Raw genomic sequence first — 24,211 nt, forward strand, 5'->3', positions numbered from 1 at the left:
AAAATAAAAGTCCGGATTTAACTTTTATTCCGGACTTTTATTTTTAAAAGTCTGAGTTTAACTATTTTAGATTAGATTAGATTAGATTAGATTAGATTTATTAATTTTCTTTCAAATCAAAATAATTTTTTACATGTTTACATATATAAAATTGCCACTTAAATTAATACATTGAAATTGAAAGAAAAGTAAGGCATTCTGTAAAGTTATCTAAAACTTTAGTTTTGAATGCCATCTCAAAAAAATTAATAAATATATACAAATGTGTGTGGGGTGAAAATAGTTAATAAGTTGAAGTTAAAGTTACAAAATGTAAAATAAAATGTATAACAATAGAAAATAACAATGTTGAAATTAAATTACTAAGTGTCAGGGTTCAGCAAAGTTTTGATGTCGTCGTGTGACTGCTCTAATAAAAATGATTTGATATGTTTTAAAAATTCACGCATATTTCTAATGACACGTATAGACGCAGGTAGCGTATTGAAAGCTTTACAAGATACGATAGTAAAAAAGTTATTATAATGAGTAGTACGAGATGTGGGAACAACAAAAAGTCCGAGTGAGTTTTGCCTCAAATTATAATTATCCGTGACTAGGCTGTGTAAATACCCACATCGAATAAAGAATATTTTTAAAAAACTCTATGCTGTGGTGGAAACGGTTCACATTACATATTTTCCTTATGACACATTTTTGAATAGTAAGAAGTTGCTGGATTTTACTGTAAGACGCACCACCCCAGCAGCATATGCCATATTGAAGCTAAGAGTGAACCAAAGCGTAATAAAGCGTCTTCAGCGTTGCGTTTGAACATATATTCCTTAGACTATAAAAATAGCGCACAGTAGATCGCATGTATGCCTTCAGGCGAGAAATATGTGTTGACCAACTTAAGGATTGGTCCACAGAAACACCCAGATATTGGTAGGTATCAACTCTTTCAATTGGGAAACACTTATCGCTACAATTTGTTTCATGATTAAACGATGTACCAGAGCACGACATATTGCTAAGGGAGAAACGTCTGCAGTCAGTGGCGTGAAATATAATGGCAATATCAGGTGAGGTTCTTGGATGTAAATTGAAATACATCAGTTTAGTTTTATTGCTGACGATCAGTTTATGTTTAGCAAACCACACTCTCAACAAATGAGCATCGAAGTTGACACCTGCCACCAAATCTAGATAGTTCGATGAACTATAGGCTATAGCAAGGTCGTCTGCAAAAGCGGTAACCTTGCCATAGAACGGCAAAGAAAATAAAGAATTCGAATATACAAGGAACAGTATTGGACCTAGAACAGACCCTTGAAGTACTCCTAAGGTAGTTGTCACAGAATTGCTTAAACAATTGCCAACCTTTACTTTCTGCACTCTTCCTGATAAATATGATTTGAGCCAATTGTACATAAAGCCACGAAAGCCTATGCAATACAATTTATCTAACAGTATTTGGTGATCAACCATATCAAATGCTTTCGTGATATCAATAAACAGGCCAGCACAGTTCTGCTTTTTGTCTAACTCGCCATAAATAACAGAATAAAAGCTCAGCAGGGCATCTTCTGTTGAGAGTCCAGATCTAAATCCGTATTGCATTGAACTGAAAAAATGTTTGTTGTTAAGAAAAGAAAGAATTCTACTTTTAACAAGCTTTTCAAAAGTTTTGGAAATAGAAGAAAGTAAAGAGATTGGTCGGTAATTGTTTATATCTTTTTTGTTCCCCTTTTTATATAAAGGAATGACAACAGCACATTTTAAATCAGTAGGAAAAGTTCCAGAGTACACGCTTTTGTTAAACAAATTAATTAAAATTTGATTTGAAACACCATCAGAGCCACAAGATCTGGAGTTGTCCAACGATTTTACTACCTTCAGTAATTCAGTGCCAGTAAAAGGTTCAAAGAAAAAACTACTACCTAAATTTGAAATAACTGAGTTATTCATTGAAAGTTCGTATGTATAAGTAGTTGTAAGTTTGCCCGATTGCTGAAAAGTGACTATTAAAAAGGTTTGCTACAGTTGTGGGATCAGAAATATTTAGGCCACTATTACATAAAACAATTGATGAGTCAATTGATTTAGGACTACGATTTAAAAGGCTGTTTATAACATTCCATTCCTTTTTTATAACCTTTTATAGAAACTGTCGCGTTCCAATCGTACTTCTTTTCTTAACCTTCTACAAAGATCTCTATGTCGACTACGAATCCTTGTATTCGAAGGATTTTTAGTGCTCTTTCTTCCAAGCTTGTTTTTAAGGCGAATCTTTTTCATCAACTGCTTACTTATCCAAGGCTTTAACCTTATATCAGATCTAGGTGAAGTGACGGAGAAGGTTGCATCCTGAATGTGGCTTATAAAAGTATTTAAAAAAATGTGGTATGCATTGGATACGTCTTTCTCAGCAAAAACTTTGCCCCAGGACTCAAACCGTAAGCTTTGATTAAGCAAACCGAAATTAATCTTGGTTAATTTTTAACTCGTGTTACTTCTATTTATGCTTTTTTCCATGCAATATTTATTACTATACCAGTCATAGTATGATCTGTAATTTTAAAGTAAAGGTTTATGCCGGAAATATTTTTAAAAGTACTACAGCTGCTGCGACCAAAAACATGGTCGATGCAGCTTCCAGAAACACTACGAGTAGATACATTTAAGAACGATGTTAAACCATAATTAGCCATAAGCGTTAGGTAGTTATCAGTTGTATCACTCGGTCTGAGGATATCCAAATTAAAGTCACCTAAAATAATGAAATTGCCTGAATTCTCGCTACAAAGAAGAGTTGAAAACTCTTCCAAAAATGTCTGTGCAGAAACCGAATGTAATCTATAGACACACATGAAATTAAAAACTTTGTCAGATATGATTAAGGAGATCTTTAATATATCTGCGCTTGTAATGTTATACTCGACATATTCACACTCGCAAATATTTCGAACAAAAACTCCAACACCACCTGCAGAATATTGGTCAGTAGTGTTAGCAAAAAAAGTATAGCCAGGTATCGTAAAGTCTCGTATTTCATGAGAGTATAGCTATATTTCAGAAACAAAAATTAAATCGGGTTTGTTTTTAAACAACTCAAAATGACAGACCAAAAGATCAAAATTTTGCCGTTTTTGCGTATATTTTGGTGAACAACAACAAAAGAGTCACTAGTACTACCCAATAAATTTAAATCATTAATAGGCGTGTTTATGGCATCGCTGTCATTATATAGGAAATTTAAAAATACCATTAATTTTGATGATAAATAATTATAGGAATCTAAGTTATTTTTGACAAATCGTCAAAAGTTCTTAAAGGAACAGCCTCGCCATTATCAGCCTTTTTTATCATGATTTTTCCATTTTTCAACCACAGATACTTATAACTTTTTGCTTTTTTTGTTTTTTTTTGCCGCTGTAAACAAAGCTCTATTGAAATTAGTGTGACTGTCATTTATGTAAATATTGTGTTTGTTTACATCACCAAAAAACTCAGTGGTTAATTTTCCCTTTGCCTTTTGTTTACTAGACATCACTTTTCTCTTCATCTCAATAGAAGCAAAGTGAACACGTAGCATTATTTCTATCGGACTCAAAAAATAAAAATCCGAAAATAATTTTTATCTTGATCCAAATATATTTCCGGACTTTTATTTTTAAAAGTCCGAGTTTAATTAGTTCTATCGGACTAAAAAAATAAAAATACAGATTTTTCTTTTATATGTGGACTTTTATGGAAAAAGTTCGAAAAATAAAAAGGATGCATGATTCGACATGATTTTGCTATAGGGATACCTCGGAACTCAAACATTTTCACCTAGGACAATTTTTTGGCCAGGACTTTTTCGATTCCGATAAAAAAATAATTATCATTTTCCGTCCCAGCTTTATCTCCATCGCAAGAAAGCGTTTCAAGCATCTCCTATGTATCCGATAACTATGGCCAATGAATGCTGACAGAGGTGGCATTCATGTTTATGATTTTTAATTGACTTCACAAAAAGCGTAATTGGTCCGTTAAACACTTTTCTGCCCCTTTTGTCATTCTGAAAGTTTGCTGGGTATGGTCTATTGGGTACACTGTAATATGCAAATTCAATTAAATCACATTTTTAAATATGTTATATTATATGAAGTATTAAGAGGCGGCCACCGTGGTGTGATGGTAGCGTGCTCCGCCTATCACACCGTATGCCCTGGGTTCAACTCCCGGGCAGAGCAACATCAAAATTTTAGAAATAAGATTTTTCAATTAGAAGAAAATTTTTCTAAGCGGGGTCGCCCCTCGGCAGTGTTTGGCAAGCACTCCGGGTGTATTTCTGCCATGAAAAGCTCTCAGTGAAAACTCATCTGCTTTGCAGATGCCGTTCGGAGTCGGCATAAAACATGTAGGTCCCGTCCGGCCAATTTGTAGGGAAAATCAAGAGGAGCACGACGCAAATTGGAAGAGAAGCTCGGCCTTAGATCTCTTCGGAGGTTATCGCGCCTTACATTTATTTTTTTTTATTTATTAAGAGATGATTTAATTTGTAGCCCATCAATATTTATGATAATCGTTTTTAAAATCAATTCATTAACTCAACTGAAAAAAGATGGGTATTGTGCAAATAATATTTGATTGTGCAGTGGAAACATAATTAATACGAATAAAAAAATATGGTAAGCGAAGCTGGTTTCATGCAGCATATAGAAAGGTGGTTCATATCGTTTGGAGACTTTAGGTATGGCAAAAATTGGATATGTAAGTATTTAAACTAGATAGGTAAGAGTTTTACTTATTACAGTACCTAGATCGAAGTTTTGCCAGTATAACGCTGGTTTGTGGGTGTGGTCCTAACTTATCCATTGAGTTCTTATTATTCCGCTCGCCGCCGAGTCTATGACAATAGAAGTCGCCAACTTACTGTGAATTTGTTTGATGACATCTCGGAACCCGCCGATCCAAATGCCTGTTTTATGGTTTATTGGGCTAATTGATTTTCGTGTTGAGTTGGCAGATCTTGCGGTTTTTAAAGAACAACGCGATCAGTGGTCGTGTCTCTTCAGTACCGACGATTTTTATTCGCCGTGAAAAAGTTATTGACGAGCAATATGATCTGAATCGCAGTCGAGGATCCAATTACAGTAGAACAATTAGCTGATACAATATTAAGCAATAAATTCGATACTGTTAGATGTCGCAATAAATTGCTATTAAGTGACCATGTATACGAGTCAACTACTAGGACGACTTTTAGTAAGGCAGATATTGGTAATATAGGATGTGTTCGAGCCACCAAACGAAAACAGTAGTAGTAGCTAAAGTGCTGCTTAATTTATGAAATGTTGCTGATATTCAAACTGATAATGTGCTGCAATAGCACAGTGAAAATTGTTATGTTGTGTTTGATTTGCTAGTGCTGATCAACAGATTGTCAACATTTCATTCAACGAACGCGCGATTTTTTTATAACCTAATAATACGTTCACCCTAATGCAATGTTTTTAATTTTAATTATTTTTTCGAGCTTTGTAATGAGTTCGATACGAAAAGGTATCGAGTACTTTCCCTCGATCCTTTTTTGGTATCGATTACTTTCCCCAATCCTTTCAAATTAGTACAGTTATCGAGTACAAGGTGGAATCGGAACAATACTAGGTACTGTGGTTTGTACTTGTACTGAAACTAACTTTTAACTTGTATGCTATTTCAAAATACTAAGTCGGTGAAAAATTCTGAGATATAGATAATGAAATGGAATTAAAGTTTGTTTTGTTTATTTTTTTGAATTATTTTGTATAAGTTTATTGGATATGTACATAACATTGTAAAAACATACGTCGTACACATATTCAACACTTTGGCATAAATAATATATCATCTGTGCTTTTTTTTTTGCAGTCACACAATCAACATTATTTCATAAATATGTTTCTTAACATATGTAAAATAATTTTACGAAAAGTATGTGTGAGATTCTTGGGTTAATTAGTTCAAATAACGGTAATATCTCTCTACGGAAAGCCATGTGCTGCCTTTAAATTGAAAATCTTAAAAATATTCTAGGATTTTTTTCTTGTTTTAAAATAACTTGGTTTTATATGAAGACGTGCATGGGAGTAGGTCTTACGTCAGACTTTTGGATTTTAATTTTTGTGTTTTAATCAAATAGCCCTCATCATGAAAACTTATACTACACACTAGGAAGCAAATGTCATAATATTTGTCGAATTTATTCGTTTAAAACCTTCATATATGTACGTCTTCATATACATAATAAATGTTGATATGTTTGTGAAGCTCATAATATATTTTACAAAGTGCCACTAAAATATAATTTGGGATTAATATGCGTTTTTTTAAATAACTGTGTATATGTATGTATGTATGTCTAGGGATATCTTAACGCTAGCGTTGCTAATTAATTAGCGTAATTGCAACATTATTATTCTATTTATTAGTTCTTAAGTTAACCTTTTTTCACTTACTACTTAATTAATTACTTGCACTAAATTGATTATAACTAAATACTGCTTTAAAACAAACTTTTAAATTTTCCTTAATAAAAAATCATTTAAGCAATCACTCTCTTCACACTTTTACTTCGCGTTTTACCGATTTTAGTCACCTTCTTCTTTGATTAATCATCTAATGTAATATGTGGATTTGTGTAAGTGAAACCTAAGAATGGTTTCTGGTCCATTGATTGTAGAATGTCCCTTTCAATAGGGGTTAGGCGCACACGCTCTTTGGTGAAAACGCGATCAAAATATTGCGTATCCAAAGGATGCTTCTATAGAAAATCAAAAACGTTGCATTATAATAGCTTTGTAATTATGTATTTAATTAGTGATACCAACCACAAGTGGCTTGAATGGCGGCGGTAGCTCCCTCTTCTCCAGCAAATTCCAATCAATGGGTCTGAAGAATATATGGTCACTGATATCACCCGCAGGACTGTATTGTGAGCCTATACGTTTTGTGTAATCTTTTTCAAGTAGCTAAAAATATAAATATCATAACATGTTACAATATTCTTACATATCGTAGAAGATCTTGACTGAGTGTTTGAAATATGCTCTTTTTTGAGAAGTTTTTAAAACACCTTATCGCAGCGCTAATTAGATATATTTTAAATTCTTAGGTACGGAATTGTAAACCGAATTTTGAGATAGGCTGTTTTAAAAAAATTGCGGAAGGGTGTTTCAAAGAGCAAGCGTGATTGGGCCCTTTCTACTTACTCTGCCGACGATATAAGTACACAAATGTCTATAACAAAAGATAATTAGGAAGCAAAACTTACTCCTCTTAAAATGCCCGTGGCTTCTGCTGAAATATAAACAGGGAACCAGGGAATCTCATTACAAATCGACCAAAATAATTCATCTTCATCGCAACCGCTGAAAGGTGACTGCCCAATTAACATTTCGTAGAGTAAAACGCCAAATGACCACCAATCCACATTTTGATTGTATTTTTCGCCCTGAATGTAACAAAAGAAAGTGAAAAATTTTTGCAAGAAAATGTTAGACGTTTAAGAGTTTACCTTTATTATTTCAGGCGCCATATAATCTGGCGTTCCACAAAAACTATCTGCGGTCTTGTCGAGATAAATTTGTAATTTGCACATACCGAAATCAGCAATGCGAACATGACCCTCGTAGTCGAGCAGTACGTTGTCCAATTTTAGATCTCTAGAGAAATAAAGCGATTTGTTAGAATCAATATTTATTTCATAGTTGGTTGAACGTATTTATACCTGTAAATTATTCCCTTTTTGTGCAGGAACTTCAGTCCGGATATTATTTCGGCACCGTAGAATCTGGCCCGCTCCTCCGGAAATCGTCCACTTTCCTGAATATGGAACATTAAATCACCACCATTGAGATATTCCATGACGAAGAATAAATGGCTCTATAGGAATAAAGCAAAATAAATGATATAAAATAATTTTTACCGAGAGGTAAGAGGTCAGCTAGGCTGTTAAGGGGCTGCTTGACTGATTTGAATTAGGTTCGAAATAAAAGCATCTGCAATACCAGGTTCCAACATAAAAATGATCACGTCGTGACAAGCAAAGGAAATCTGCCCTGGATATGCACACGCTACTAGGTACAAACATTGACTCAGATCGTTACTCTGCGAAGAAAATGCACGTAAAGAACTATTTAAAGTTTGCCATGGCGAAGCTGTGATGAGATAGCTGCTAACCACCTTATTTGGTCTCACATCTACTTACTAAGAGCAATGTTTGACTCTAGGAATGGTTGAGTGGAAAGATCCCCAAATGCTACCAGAAAAGAAGAAGGTCTCAATACGTTAATGTAGGACTGTTAGGCGACTTGGTAACAAACGAAGAGAGTGTGCATAAATTATGGAACTAACACTTCTGAACAATGCTAGATAGCTAGGAAGACGACGAACCCGATATCGAAATTCCGTACGATGGAAGACCTTCTGTCAACCCACTATGATGAAGTGAGAATGGCAGTATGCCTGCAAAAAATAGTTTGACAGCGGGAAGCGATGGACCACACTCCGAGCTCTTCAAACAGAGATGCGAAGAGTTGGTAAACGACATATACCAACTCCACATAAAAATATGGTCGAACGAGCGTACGACTATCTAGCATGATGCAGCCGAAGATTATTCTAGTAGCAGATTTATACCTCAATGGCAGCATCTATTCCAAGAGCATGTAATTTCTCGCAGCATCTGGCTTGGACAAAAAGGCTAAACAAAAGGATCTTGCGGTGGAAGGACGCAAAGGCATGTGCATGCTGGTATCAAAGATAAAAATCGGTTGCGTCAGCAACCACATCACTATTGACGGATATAAAAGGGATACAGTGAAGGACTTCCTCTATCTAGGAACCAGCATTTACGGCGATTAATATCAGCTGTAGAATCACTTTATGCAACAAGTGCTACTATTGACTGATTAGGCAATTAAAAAGCAAAGTAAAGTAAGTAAAACTCAGTATTTATAAGTCCCCAATTATACCGGTTCAGATGTATGGCCCGTAATCAATAACGGTGTGGAGAGATGATCTTTTAGTACTCGAGATAACAAAGTGAAAATAGGGCGTTGATTAAAGGCGCAGTTATGTTAAGTGAAGACAGGATTCTAATTGACACCCGTATTTGGAAGCAGAGGAAAGTGAAGACCTTCACTGAGTTGGGATAACTGACACAATTGGCGATGCAAGCGTCAATTAATGATGACGATGATGAGAAGGGAGTTTTCTCTTGTGGTGTCTTGCTAGCTGTACATTCTTCAATTCCATCTGAAGATGTTAATTTACCCGAAGTAGATTCCATCGAGTTTAAATGCATGCGAATCTTACCAGGCCGGAGTCATATTTACTTAGCCGGTTGCTATATTCCACCTTCTTCTGATCTATCAGTGTATATGCACCATATTTCACTGTTACACACAGTCAATTCGATGATAAAGCCCACGGACTCCATGATTGTATTAGGCGACTTTAACGTACCACATATATCTTGGAATATCGTTGATCACAATATTGTCCCCGTATCATCCAAGATGCATAACAATGACTTTTTGGATGGAATTTCTGATCTTTGCCTTGATCAGTCCAACTTCTTTCCGAATAAGTATGGAAAATTCTTAGACTTTACGACATATCTAAATTCTCTATAAATCGGTGTGAACCTCTTGTTTTGCCAGAAGACGTTTACCATCCTTCTCTTGAGATAACTTACGAAATCAAAAGCAACGAAGTCGGCTGCACGTGTCTCTACCAGGTGCTTTGCTTTTTCCAAAACTAATTTTAACAATTTAAATAAACAGCTTTCTGAGATAACGTGGCCTCGATATAAAGAGGATGTAGAGCAAAACGTTTTACAATTTAATAAAACCAATCTTACTTTGAAAAACATGTGCCCAAACGCACATGCTCTTACACTGAACCAGTGCAAGCCTGGTTTACTAAAGAGCTAAAAGCTTTAAAAAATAAGAAATCACGTTCATTCAAATTATATAAGAGAACCGGTTTACATTCTGATTATGCACAGTACGCTATTTTCCGTCATAAGAATTTTGAACTTAATAAAAAGTGTTATAAAGCTTACATATGTAAAATTAAAAGAAACATTATTTGCAACCCGAAGTCTTTTTATGATTTCGTAAATTCTAAACGCAGAACTAACGGATTTCCTTCTGCCATGAAGTTTAGAAATAGCATTTCCAGCGACGATCAAGAGATTGCAAACTTCTTCGCTCAATTCTTTCACTCTAATTACTCTGCTGTGGTTGATTCATCACCTACAAATTATCCGTATGAGCTCCATTCTAGTAACTCAATATATGCCCCACATTTGCTGCCTGAAGATGTTCTTCTATATCTAAAGACCCTAAAAGAATCCTTCAAATACGGTCCCGATTTGATCCCAACATGTTTTCTTAAAAAATGTACGGAATACATTTACCAGCCTCTTACTGATCTGTTTAACCTCTCTTTAAAAAATGGACTTTTTCCCGTCGGCTTGGAAGGAATCTTTTCTTATCCCACTCCATAAAAAAGGACGCAAGTCGTCTATTGAAAACTATCGTTGAATAGCAAAGCTCTCCGCTATCCCTAACCTTTCGAAGCAATCGTTACTAATCACCTTACATTTTCGATTTCCACATTGAATGATAGTTCTCAGCATGGCTTTTGTACAGCCAAATCAACTACAACCAATTTGCTTGAATTTACAACTCACGTCTTTAATGGGTTTAGAAAAAATCATCATACCGATGTTATATACACTGATTTCAGCAAAGCATTCGACAAAGTACGCCACTTATTACTTGTTTAAAAACTCGAATTGCTTGATTTTCAACCTGGCCTAACTCGTTGGATCTCCTCCTATTTTTGCGGTAGAACTCATAGAGTCATTTTTAAAAACATTTGTTCGAATGTCATCGATGTTCCCTCCGGTGTGCCTCAAGGCAGCCATCTCGGTCCTATTCTGTTTTTGCTCCTTATAAACGATATTTCCACAACTATAAAATATTCTAAAATTTTAATGTATGCCGACGACGTAAAACCTTTTAAGTCATACGCGTCGGTTGAAGAACGTTCTGTAATCCAGGCGGATTTAAATCGTTTATTTACACGTTGTCATGCGAATTTTATGCCGCTCAACATAGAAAAACGTAAATTCATGTGTTTTTCACGTGGGAACCTACAGCCAGCTTCTTACACAATTAATGGCCAAACTCTGGAAAGCGTTGATGTCTTTGTCGACTTGGGAGTTACAATGAATTGTAAACTTAATTTCAACCCTCATATTAATGCCACAGTCAATAAAGCGATAGGAGTTTTAGCATTTGTGAAAAGATGGGCAAACGAGTTTAGTGATCCTTACGTTACAAAAACCCTTTTTACATCATTGGTGAGGCCGATATTAGAATATGAAACGATAATTTGGAATCCGCGTTATCAAGTTCATGTGGATAGACTAGAATCAATTCAAAAACAGTTTTTACTTCTCGCCTTGGGAAATCTTCAATGGGACTCTCCGTATAATCTTCCTCCTTACACTAATCGTTTAAAACTAATAAATCTTCCTACCATTGCAAGTCGTAGAGAAATGCTAGGTGTACTATTTATGGCTAGACTTTTAAATGGATCGATTTCAAGCCCATTTCTTTTGAACGAAGTAAACTTGAATGTTCCATGCCGATTTTCAAGGCATTATAAACCTATAATTCTTAAACAATGCAGAAGCAATTTCCAACTAAACGAACCTTTTTTATGTTAGTGTGAAGATTATAACTCTCACTCGAGAATAATTGATGTTTCGGACTCGCTCTTTGCCATAAAAAAACGGTTATATCTTCTCTTAATAACTAAAAATTATATTTATACTTTTAATCTATTGTATTTGTGAATCTATATTTCTCAGCTGATGAGTTTCTCTGTAGCTGAGCGGTTTTAGATCTCGGCGCTTAAGAAAAAAAAATAAATAAAAAAAAAAAATTATGTATGAACTAAAAAAAAAAAATAAAAATAACAGGATTAGCCTGGTTTCATCGGGCACTTGAGGGCAGTGCGCTGCCACAACGTCCGAGAAAAGAAAAATAATTTTGTTTTTAAGTTGATGTAGTTCAGCCCGAAGTTTGAGGTCAAACGACGACTGAGAAAGTAAATTACGAATGAAAGATCCGTGTAGATATCTATTATGTCTTGTCTTGATAAAACTTTTAAATTGAATATGAGGCAAGACATTTTACTGGGGAGAACATCTGTCGACACTGCTTGTTGGATCTTTTTAAATATGCCTTTTTGTGATATGTCTCACTTGAGATAATCTGGTCAACAAAGTTTGAATTAATTTATCATATCTACTCATTTGTTGTTATAAATTGTTGTGCCACAAATAAATAGCGGCGAATAGTGCAGCGACAAAAGTCACTACGCCATCATTAAAACGAGTATGAATGTGAATGAGCGAGAGGCGAATTGATTTATGCCTACCTACGCAATCGATTCCGACATTCACTTAAATCAAATGCCCTGATACACATTTGAAAAAAAAAAATTGTCAGTCTGTCTATGACAAAATGTTCATTTGAATTCGCTTCACTGAGTCGATGGTCAAACAATGGGCTAAATTTAACGTTTCACCTTTCCTCAAACATTCAATTAAGTTATTTGGGGTTTGCTTATTTTAGCATATGGCCGGCAGAAGGCGTGAGTTGTGTGAGGCGTTTTACATGACGGCAGGTGTACAATGAATATTTTTTGTGATTATTTTACAAGTTCGGCGATGTAAAACAACGAAATTACGACTACGATCAGGGTTAATGGCTATTCGTACAATGAAAAATACTTACTATGCGGATTCATATCTAATTGTGCACAATTTTTAAATGTTTGTGAATTTGTATTATTTTAATGACTAAAGAAAATTATACTTTCAAATGTAACAAAACCTTATATTAAATATATGGTAAAAGTCTAGTTGAGGGGTCGACTGCTAATACGCTACCAAAAATATCGAGAGAGGTGTCAACGCGCCTTGACATCAGTATTAATAATCCGAAGGCGGAAAATAAAAATTTTAACTCGTTCAAAAGATATTAACGAAAAACCGGAAAATGACCCGCGGCTCCCTCCGAAACCGGGGGTGCTATCCATATTATTTTTGCGCAGAACACCTTTCTGTGTTGGCGGCCTTCGGCCGCGCTTATAAAAAATTACCCTGGGTGGGTCCAACACCTGTTTGGAGACCAACACTATATCTGCGCAAAACACTTATGTTCAAAATTTTTTTTCTGGGTACAACAACATTACAAGAACCACATGAAAATCGCCCACTTCAACTGCAAATATCTCCGGACAAAGAGACAATTTTTTTTTTCCGCGTTCGGTTTTTTGTTCTCGCCTCAATACGCGTCTTTTGACACTTCTCTCGATATTTTTGGTAGCGTATTAGCAGTCGACCCCTAAACTAGACTTTTACCAAATATATTTCCATCCGCACTTGGGTTTAACTCACTTCCATTTATGTAAAAAGGGCAATATAAAACGGTTAAAATTAAGTATTGAGAATACAAAAACATTTAATTTGTTTTAATTCGCTTGTTGTTCCTGCCTGAAATCTGTTCTAAATGATAAGGAAATAACAATAAAAGATGTTTATGCAAGTGCTATGAAAAAGTCGAAAAATTCCCCAACTTATTAGCGCACGAGTATGTAAATAAATAAATAAATAAATAAAAATAAATTACTTAAATCGATTTCCTTCTTCGATCGACTTACTATGTATGTACATCCGAAATAAATGTTTATAAATATTCACAATTTGATTATTTCCTATTTACCTCTGTTTGAAATGTGCAAAACAGATGACACAGATACGGATGTTTGGTGCCCAATGCCAATACTTTTCGCTCAATTAAGGTTGAATCGACATCGTCATCCTCGAGAACGACATCTTTCTTCAAGCATTTGACGGCGTAGTAATAAGTGGTGTCGCGTAGCTCAGCAAGCAGCACCTGAAAGTAAAGATGTGGAAGACAAATTCGTATGGATTTGGGGACTTCATCATGAGTGCTTATCGAGGCATTATATAATGTAGGATCGCGAACGGAGACCTGGTGAATCGCCTAGGCAATTTGTAAAAAAATGTTCGGCTGATAGGTTGGTGTCCAAAAATTTTCGTTTAGCAACTAATCTATATACAATTAGTATATCCACTTTTTTGGCATTCCTTGTGGTTACGTGCATTTTGTTTTTAGTCATACTGAGCCATGTCTTTAATATTACAATACGAATTCAAGTTAAGCTCTCACGATTTATACCGTTTTCACACAGAAACTTAATCGAATCACAATTCCATTTAATGAAATAATTAAGTTTCCATTTTCATACAGTGCCTCTTGCTTCATTAAGCGAACATCGGTCAACAGCCACAAAAAATATTTCGTTTTTACAAAAAATAGTTAAAATGGAAAGCAGCCGTTTCTTTCTTAACTCTAAATACAATCAAAATAAAATGCAGGCGCAACTGCCCATAGATGTTGTACCTAACCAAATATGTGCCTATTTTCGAAAAAGCCATATTATTTTTTGCAGCAAATGCAGCGAAAATTAAATTTTGAATTTTCTCGTGTTTTTTATTATTCGTAAATTATTGAAAATAATTTTTTTTGATTGTCATTTGTTACATTGACAATAAAATTCGAAGCACCAAGCAAAACCGACTGGATTTTTCACTCGATTAGGCATTCAATAAAGCAATAATGAGATAATTAAGAATTTGTATGGAAGATTGAGTTCAATTATGGTTTTAATGTAGAAAACGCGACTTTTTATTTCATTAAGCTGTGTGAAATTGGCATTAGATTTTCATCAATAATTGTAAAAAATCATGCAATTTTTTCTGTTTGTTTTTTTTTTTGTTTAATCAGTTATTAAATTCTTTTTTCGGCAAATAAATAATTTGTAATTAAAAGAAGTATCTAATCAATCGATTACTAATCTTAAATCAAATTTAATAGGCCTGATGGGAATACATTGTTGAGGTATTTGTCACATACACATACATATGTGGATCCGCCCCTTTGCGTAATCAAGGTGGAATCGCCCCAGCTAGCTCATTATATGGAGTCGCGGTTCTGAAACCTTTTTCCACCTTGATGCAGAGCGGATGTCACAATCATGTTAATCATTTCCTCCCTCATCTCACCTCACAAGAAGCCCACCCTTCCGTAGACCGCTCCAATCGCTATGCAGGTCCCCTTATCTTAACTTTTGCTCCAATCTGTTCCAAACCACCTACCCTTCCGTCATCTTCCCTCCCCACTTAATAGATTACAACACGCCATCATTTCAATTTTAAAATTTTACATTAATAAATACTTAATAAAGGTAATATGTATATACGTAATACGTGTGTGTTTACTGATTACAAAATATTACAAAAAAACATGTCTAAGAATTATTACTTTTGCCTACTTTTATTCTCTCTCCCTAGGTAACTTTGCCAACGACTTGGGGGTTTGGCCGTACAACTCGACCGGGCCAAGGTACGTCCAGCGCGGGGAACACCCACCCTGACATATTCCATTATATTTCGATAAATTCGATCTCCACGCATACCAACTATATATTGTAAACTATTAATTCTTATCGACGGCATCGAAATAGTTGGGATGAAAAAGGATTTGATTATCTTATTGCAGTTTGATATGCGGGCTCCTTGAGACACATCTCCCATATTTATTTACTTATGAGTTTTTTGCACAAAAAGTTCATTATTTAGTATATAAAATACTTATAATGCCCATATTTGATGTGGTAATTAAAATCGCGGTTACGCAAAGGTGTTAAGCTCATTAATTCTTAAAAATCTTAAGTAAAATAAATTTCATAGAATTACTATTCATAAATCAAACACAGTTTAAATTGTAGGCACTTTGACAACCTGCGAGTTAAGTGGCTTAGAATATATTAGGGCATGCCTGGCGACAAAAATCCAAATCCCGTGCTTGGGTTGTGCGCAGGTTTTGAAACTTGCTACGTAAAAACCTTACTAATGAAAAAACGCAACAACAAGCTTTAAAAAAAATTCCACATAGAAACTTAATCCAATCGCCATTTTGTTTAATGAAATAATTAAGTTTTCCTTTTCACACAGGCATGATAAACGTACAGAAACCGGCCAGTTTTTTCATTCTTTTGAGGTCAGGAATGAGGAATGGGACCAACAGGTTTATGATATCGCTAAATATAGTTTTATGGATTTTGGGTATTAAAAATCTAAAAATTTTGGTTAGTAAAATATAAATTTTTTTAGCCTCCATAGAGCAATCTTAACTTGTACCCCTGTCCGACAAATTTTAACCTTTTCTAATCGGGACCAAAATTTGTATGTGATATTTTTTATTAGCCATTACCGTCTCAAGGGGTGAGACTGGGATAAATCGTTTTATTTATTTATAAGGATCACTTTAGTACAAAAAATCAATCGGTTAAAAATGGTTATTGGATATTTTGCTCGAAAATTTCTAGTTTTGTATTTTGAAATAAAAAACGTTTTCTATTATCGAAATAGTATGGGATACCTTGTATTAATTATAAATTTTTTAGAAATTACGTTTTTAAAACTTTTAAAGAGTTCAGACGTATTCAAAATAATTTCTTTTATTGAATTATTGTATTTTTATTGTGATGGTAAAACTATTTCGACCCTGCCAAAGATCTCTTCAAATATCTTTGTATTTTTAAATTCGAAATTATATTTTTCCCCATTTGAAATTGAAGTTGTAAAGGCTCAATTAAGCGTACTTCATAGAAGAGTCTGTGATTAGATACCTGTCTCTAATTATTGAGTCTGCAAAGTCACTGTTAATCACGTAACACTTTTATAGTATGACAGTTCTCAAGTTACGGCATGGATCCTAACATGTAAAGAAAAACGCTTGAAAAATTTGTAAATTTCATACAACTAACTATAGGCGGTTTGCGACGTCTATATACAAGTTTTAATAACCTCTTTATTTGACAGAAATATTTTTGTGATTTGACAAATAAATATCCGATTAGCGTAAATCAGAGTATGGCTCTTAGTGAATAAGTTTAAAGTAAAATTGTTACCTTGCCAAAGCTGCCTTTACCCAAAACAGCCAAGAAATGAAAGTCGTCCACTGAGTAGTTTTTGAAACGTGGAATAACAGTTGCTGGCGCAGTAAAGCGGCCCGACTTTTGGAATTGGGAATAGGTGTATGATGTTTCTGAAAATAAAATGTGACACTCGCAGCATTTACTGAGTAAAATAATTATTGAAAACATATAAAATAAATGAGATGAAAAATTAAAATTGCAAACATATTCCCTAATATCTCTATAATACTCGTAAATACATATATCTTGGCACCTGTTTAAGGCACTGCAAAATCTCCGTCTGCCTTCCTACGACAGATTCTGATATATTTGTCTAGTATAAAGTATAGTGAATATTGCCCAGTTTGGTATGATATCTGTCAAACATTTTGACAGGCAGCTCAACGGGCGGGCCAAAAAATGTCACACTGTCATTTAGAGTTGCGCCTCTTTTGAATAAGATGTGACATATTTATTAGTAAATTCGTTATAACGTTAGAGTTTTACCTTAGGTCAACATTCTCATAAACCAGTCAATATCTTATCTACCAACAATAAAATAAGGATATAAAGCCTTGAGTTCCGTAAATAATTTCGATTGTGTGGTAAACAGGATATATATGGAACAATTCAAGTGAAGCAGACAGGCAAAAATGGCGATGCCTCACGATTGCCTGAACTCAGTGTAATAAAAGGGGGACTCATGATAGCATATAAACTTATAAGGTGTAAAATTATATCCATTTACACACTCGGTTATATGAACGCACCTAGTAATACTCTTGATAAACTTCATTGTTTTTCAGCTGTATTATTTCCAAAAAAATTTTTTTGATTGTTATACAAATTAAAAAATACCAAGATTAAGTGAAAAAACAAAACTAAAACGCCTTTACTTGCTGATGTTGGAGATTTTTGATGAAAATGCCGTCTGTAATGTCTGCAAGGTTGCATTCCTTTGAGTTTACCGCGTTTACACAATGAAATGTGCGCGTAAATTTATACAAATTGTGTAAATGATTTTTCATACAAAATTTGACAGCTCGTGCGTAAACTAGATAAATTTATACGTTTACACACTTTATAAGGCATTTATACGGTTACATGAGTCCCCCTAAAGTTTCTCTCACTGTAAGTTTTTAAGCGGCTGTTACTGAATAAAACTATTATTGTGTTAAAGTATCGTTGTTTTTTTTTTGATTTTGAAGTGTGTCAGTTTTAGTGCGTAGATATCTATCTTAACATATACATCTTGAGTATCTAAAATTATCTCTGCAAATCAGCAATACTAGTCCAGATCTTTGATCGAGCTGTTTTTAATAAAATCCCTTGTTTAGCTCAAAAACATATTTTTTCATGGTCGTGACAATTTCTAATACCTGAATAGTAAAAAAATACGACCTTTTTGATTGATATTTTAATAATATTACTGTTTTATGTCATAGCAACCTATAAAAATTTTCGAAAACGGCTCCATTAAAGATCTAAATTATTTTTTGCTCAGAAAATAGCACACATTCAGGATATTTATTATTTCTGTATTCTATATTTCCTGTAAAATGTATAGACCTGTTTGTTCCTTCAGCTCTGCCGTGGGCTTGGTGTTCCTCTCAAAGTAGCACCATAAAACACTTTAATGCAACTTTAACTGCCACCACAAGCGACGACAACGCCGTGTTTTCATAAAATCGAAGTTTCCGCTCTATCTTACAATAAAACTCGGCGGTCAGATGAGTAAGAGCACTCTCGACTGAAAGTAAAGTTTTCCATAGTGGACTTTAAGTGGAGGATAGTTGTAGTGAATACGATTATTTGTCAGTAAACAGTCATCGTATTAACGGTTCGAACGTGATAGCATGTCATCGGGGAACTGTCAAAATGTCGATAAGACAACATTGAATGCATTGAAGACAAATGAAATGATTGACAAGCATCGTGCGGCTATGGAATTATAACATCACAGCGTTGTGAGGCTATGAAATCACAACAGATTAGAACGAATATATTTCCATGCTAAAATGAAGGAGTTTGAAGTGAAGATCGACAAACAATTGGAACTCTCGAAGAATGTTGCAGATAATCTAAAATACAAAAGTTGAAAAGTTGTATGTCACAATTGGTGCTGTTTTTGTGGTACAACGCTAAAAAAGGGTGAATATCGCAGTAAGTAACCGTGAATCAATAAAATCAACCATGGCGGAACGATACAAGGGGGCAGCATGGTGACATACCTACAAACATAAATAAAAACCCCATGTACTTTGTTTTTGTAAATTCGTACTGCGCCGGAAGTTGATGTATCAAATCAAATAAAAAAAGTTTATAATCAGCTGTTCTATGCTGCCACCTTGTATCGTTTCGCCATGAAATCAACGCTATTGTTTTAAGCATTTGCAATTTTTTCCACGTATCCTACGATCATAGTCAGTGTAGCATTGAAAAAAGTTTCTGGAAATAATTATTTTATTGAAGATATTTCAACAGAGTATTGTAAATAAACATATCAAATAATTAAATAAATAAATAAAGAGAAAACAAAATATAACGTCATAAATAAAGACATAAATAAATAAAAGAAATACTAAAATATGTAGGTATGTCATTAAGCGTACCATCATAATCGTCATTTGCTTCGATTCTATATGCAGGATTTGAACTGGGTGGTGTGCTGGGCGATTCTCGAGCTTCACGTGCGCCTACATTTTAAAAGCATATCATAATCTGATCTACTGTTAACAAAACGACATACAACAAATGCCAAACGTTTTTAGTTCTGAATTTTAACAAATTGTAGTGTGTGCATACAATTACATTCATACATACAGAGTTGGGTATTACTATAATACAAAGTGATTTTTATTGATTAATAACTAAATTCATGAAGACCGCCACCCTGCTTAAGAAAAATTGATGCTTCGTTTATTTGTACGAAGTAAATTTTATATAAATTTTGTTTATCACTTTATTCTGTATATAAACCAAAACGCCCCATAAATCAAAAAGAAGCTGCGATTCTTTTCGATGGATTTAGGTTTTCTAACGACTAATATCGGAAGGATTTTTTTTTTTAGAAATCTGTAGCGGATTTTGTATTCCCTCACTTCACATTTTTAACAGTTTATGAGCTACATTTCGCACAGAAAGTAGGTGAACCAAATATAAAGTTATTATTAAAAAAATAAAATTAAAAAAGTGTCTTTCATATAATTTTTTCCAATTAAAAACAAGGAATGCAACCTAATATGAAGTTATTAATTAAAAATAAAATTGTTGGAGTTGATGCTGGATGCAAAATATTATATTTTAGTTGAATACTCTAGCCTTCTCCGAACACAAAAAATTTAATGTTGTAATTTTTTTATGGCACAATGGTAAGGTTATTTTCGTTCTAATTGCCAATACGCAAATCAATGGTTTGTATTTCGGCATACCCCATTAGCGGCATGTTTTAAGCCCGATCTTGAGGTTTGCTGAGATTGTAAGCCTAAAAGTTTGGAGTAAGTTGCGAAACGTTTTAAAAATCAAAAATTCATTACAGGTATTTAGCAATTTACTTGAAATTGTAGTAGTGTTCCAACAAATTGGAATATATACATACATATATGTGAGTGCAGGTACATGGGGCTGGTTAAAGGTTATTTTGTATGCATATTATATTGAAATCGAAAATAAGATAACAACGACTAGAAATCGCTTATATATCATTAAATGTTTGTCCAATTCTGCAAGTTTATGGAAATATAATAAGTTAACGTTGTTTTATTAAGAAGGAAAAAAAAAACCCCGGCCGAAAAGCTCCAATAAAAATATTATAATAAGTTAGCATTTGGTACTATTTTAATAATTTTTTTAATTTGGCCAAAAACATTGTACAAAGCGTATCAATTTGACATTTTTGTCACTGTCATTGTCAAGCTGTCAACTGGTTAGATGTGGTTTTGATTATTATTTATATGATACAAAAAATGGAGGTAGTTCCATTTAGTGTGACGTTAGGCACTTGACTTTTGCGGGGACAATGACAATTTCATCAAAAACAAGCTACCAGATTGAAAAATGTTACCAATTTTTCTAATTTTGATGAATTTCATATTAACGAATACGACTAAATTATTTTCATAGTTATTTTAAATAAAAAAGAAAAAATAACGAGCCACATGCCTTGGACATATTTTAATACGAAATATCAGCCTAGAAAAGAAGGTTTTTAATAAGTTTTTCGAGCTCCCGAATATTGTTTTGGTGGAAGAAACATGGATCAAAGTATGAAAAGCAAGGGAATATAACCGGTACGTTTGCTCAGTACCTTTTGACAAACCATATACGTTTGTCAATTGCTTGCTCAAAGGAGGTCCTTATAAACTGACACCGCAATTTCTTGATAAATTGGCTACATATAATTCAAGCGCTGCGTTTTAGGAGGGAATTGTTAAACCATTTTTAGGGATAATATTACCCTTTACCTCTGCAGGTTAGCCACTAGTTATGAGAGTGTTTTTGCCTGTTGGACCAGGGGTCACCGTTGGGGCAGCGCCGCCTATACACATTCTGTGCCCTTTTAGCATTGACATAGATGTGCAGACTTTGGAGGGGTCAAACTACCATAAAGATATGGGTCATTAACCAATGTATGAGTCATTATCCACTATTTTTCAAAAAAAGTACATGTTTTACTGTATTCTCAATCGATATGTATGCACATAAATAGTGCTAAAGCATATTATTATTGTCTTGAATGACCATTGCGTTTTCATCCTAAAGGAAATTTCCTTCCCGAAAAACCACAATTGCGCCTTAAACAGTAATGGTCTGGCAACGCTTCTGGCAAAACAACAAACATTATGAAACTTCAAAAATCCCCAAATACGTCAAAAAATTTTGAGTGGAACTATCTCCTTTTTTGTATCATGATTATTTAAATATGTTAAGTTTCAAAAACGAAATATATAATTGGAAAAAGATATTTTAATTGTGAAAAATTTCGTGATCATATGCTTTTGACATTTGCACAAAGGGCTGATAAATTGATAGACATTGATTATAGGCGAAGAAACGAGAAATGCTAATTTCTGTTCACATTGGCACTTTAAACAAACTTTAAATGGCATGGGAAAAAAGTTGAATTTTCCAAGTCTCAAATCATAAACAATCTAATATGATTCTTTATAATAGCTTTATAGTTTTTTAGCGCCGCATTATTTAATTGTGGAATGCAAATTATTTATATTTATTTCAGAGTATGGAAACATGAGTTCATTGCATGTAAGATGTTAGTACTCATACATACATAAAGGTATAGATAATGAGAAATTTGTGCCAAGAATCTCAGCGCAATCGGGAAAAGTTTGGCTAAATATAACACTCTGGGTTGCTGCCATAAAACACCTATAAATAAGTACAATATTTTTAAGTATATGGTATTTGGGACATTGCTATAAACCTGCAAATTAAACTAAGTGCTAAAAATACTTATTCATATATATATATATATATATACGTATATGCATATACTTATGTATGTAAATTTATTGCCTTCTGCTGGACTGCAGAATTACTAGACGTCCATGGCTTTAAGCCAACTGATTGAACACAATAGATCATCATTTAGCTAAAATTAGGTATTTTCAATTGCTTGGGATAATAAGTACAAATGTTAAATGCTATGTGAATAATTTGAAGACAAAGCAGTTACAATAATGAGATGAATACATTTGGAAAAAAGTGAATTCAGTGAAAGTACAAACACATATTTGTTTTGTAGTATGGGAGCAATATCTGGGATGAAACATGGTGCAAAATTTATAAAAATGTACAATTTGGAAAAATTTATTAAAAATATCGACCACATGATTTTTTTTTTACAATAAAATACAATTTTTTTCACTTATTTTAATAAATTAGTTTCATGAGCTTTAAATGGCTCTACTATTCATATTATTTTATTTACAGAAAACTGTAAATGTATAACTTATATACACCATTAAAAATTTTAGCCTAATTCTGAAACTTCTGTACTACAGAGATATGGCCTTTAACCATATGACACGCTTTGTGTATGGACTTTCGAAGTTCGACCACATATCCCATGGAAATCTAGCCTTCTGGGATGTCAAATATTCGACTATTTCAAAGCCAGGAGCTGCCTTTTCCTTTTCCGACTCATGCTCACTAAGACGCCCTTATATCTTTATAACAAGCTTTCTTTCACAAGATCCGCTCGTTCAAACGACCTTATAGTACCCACGTTTAAATCTGTTGCGTCGACTAGACTTATCTTCGTGAAAACTATACGTACCTGGAATTCTATTCCCAATGCTATAAGAAATAGTATAAGCAGGAGCAACTATAAGATTGTTATCTATAATTACTTTTCTCATTATAGTATGTAGACTGGCAGTCTATTTGATCACCACGATACTAGAATAAATTACAATTTAGCTTTTATGGATAGGCTTCCAATATATATACATAAATATATCTGACCTCAAATCTTATTGTACTAACAATTTTGATCATTAAATAAATGAAATGAAACTGAAATGAAATATACGAAAACCCAAATTCGGCTAAAAATTTTGATTTCATCTGTTCTCGGGGTAATGAGTGTCCATAGCTTCGTTTCAGTTTAAAAGCGGAAATGTCTACTCCTGTTTTTAAAAAAAGAAAAACTAGATATGCAGTCCGTCGGTAGGTTTCGAATCGAATCGAGTCGTGCATGCGCTCTACTTAGAACAAAACGTGTCATAACACTTCAAATGTATGTCTTATGAAAGATAGTGAAAAATTAGGCTGTGAAAGATTTTCAGCAGTTAGCTTAAACTTTCTGGTTTTGCTTTAAAACCAGAAGTTTTTAAAAATTTATATTTTTAAATTATTTAGACTTTTTTTTTTAAAATTAAGGCAACAATTCTTAAAGCGTGTCTGTCTTCAGAGGCGACTATAATCAAAGACTAGAATGACTTCACACCGGAGCGTACCGGCTTCATAATCCGAAAGTGATTGTCCATATAGGAGTGTTTTAGCTGTTACAAGAATAACAACAACTATTTCGGCCATGCCAAAGATAGTTTCGACAAATCTATCAGTTACCAGGAATTTGTCCTCTTTA

At 33.9% G+C, this 24,211-nt stretch overlaps 1 protein-coding gene across 3 annotated transcripts in view; it reads right to left on the bottom strand.

Moving 5' to 3' along the window:
* Nucleotides 1–5,734: 5,734 nt before the first annotated feature.
* Pkcdelta (Protein kinase C delta) overlaps nt 5,735–24,211 on the bottom strand; it is a 65,809-nt gene continuing 47,332 nt past the window's right edge. For 2 of the 3 annotated variants that reach the window (XM_067778432.1, XM_067778430.1), the window contains exons 8-15: nt 19,716–19,799; nt 17,098–17,234; nt 13,821–13,994; nt 7,739–7,893; nt 7,526–7,673; nt 7,283–7,462; nt 6,840–6,980; nt 5,735–6,772 (exon numbers count right to left, since the gene is read on the bottom strand). In XM_067778432.1, the coding sequence (XP_067634533.1) occupies nt 6,620–6,772; nt 6,840–6,980; nt 7,283–7,462; nt 7,526–7,673; nt 7,739–7,893; nt 13,821–13,994; nt 17,098–17,234; nt 19,716–19,799 (1,172 nt within the window). In that variant the 3' untranslated portion in view covers nt 5,735–6,619. The remainder of the gene's footprint in view (nt 6,773–6,839; nt 6,981–7,282; nt 7,463–7,525; nt 7,674–7,738; nt 7,894–13,820; nt 13,995–17,097; nt 17,235–19,715; nt 19,800–24,211) is intronic. The other variant, XM_067778429.1, reaches the window with a different exon arrangement.

The sequence above is a fragment of the Eurosta solidaginis genome, chromosome 4 (genome assembly GCF_040869045.1).
Source record: "Eurosta solidaginis isolate ZX-2024a chromosome 4, ASM4086904v1, whole genome shotgun sequence".
Lineage (NCBI taxonomy): Eukaryota > Metazoa > Arthropoda > Insecta > Diptera > Tephritidae > Eurosta > Eurosta solidaginis.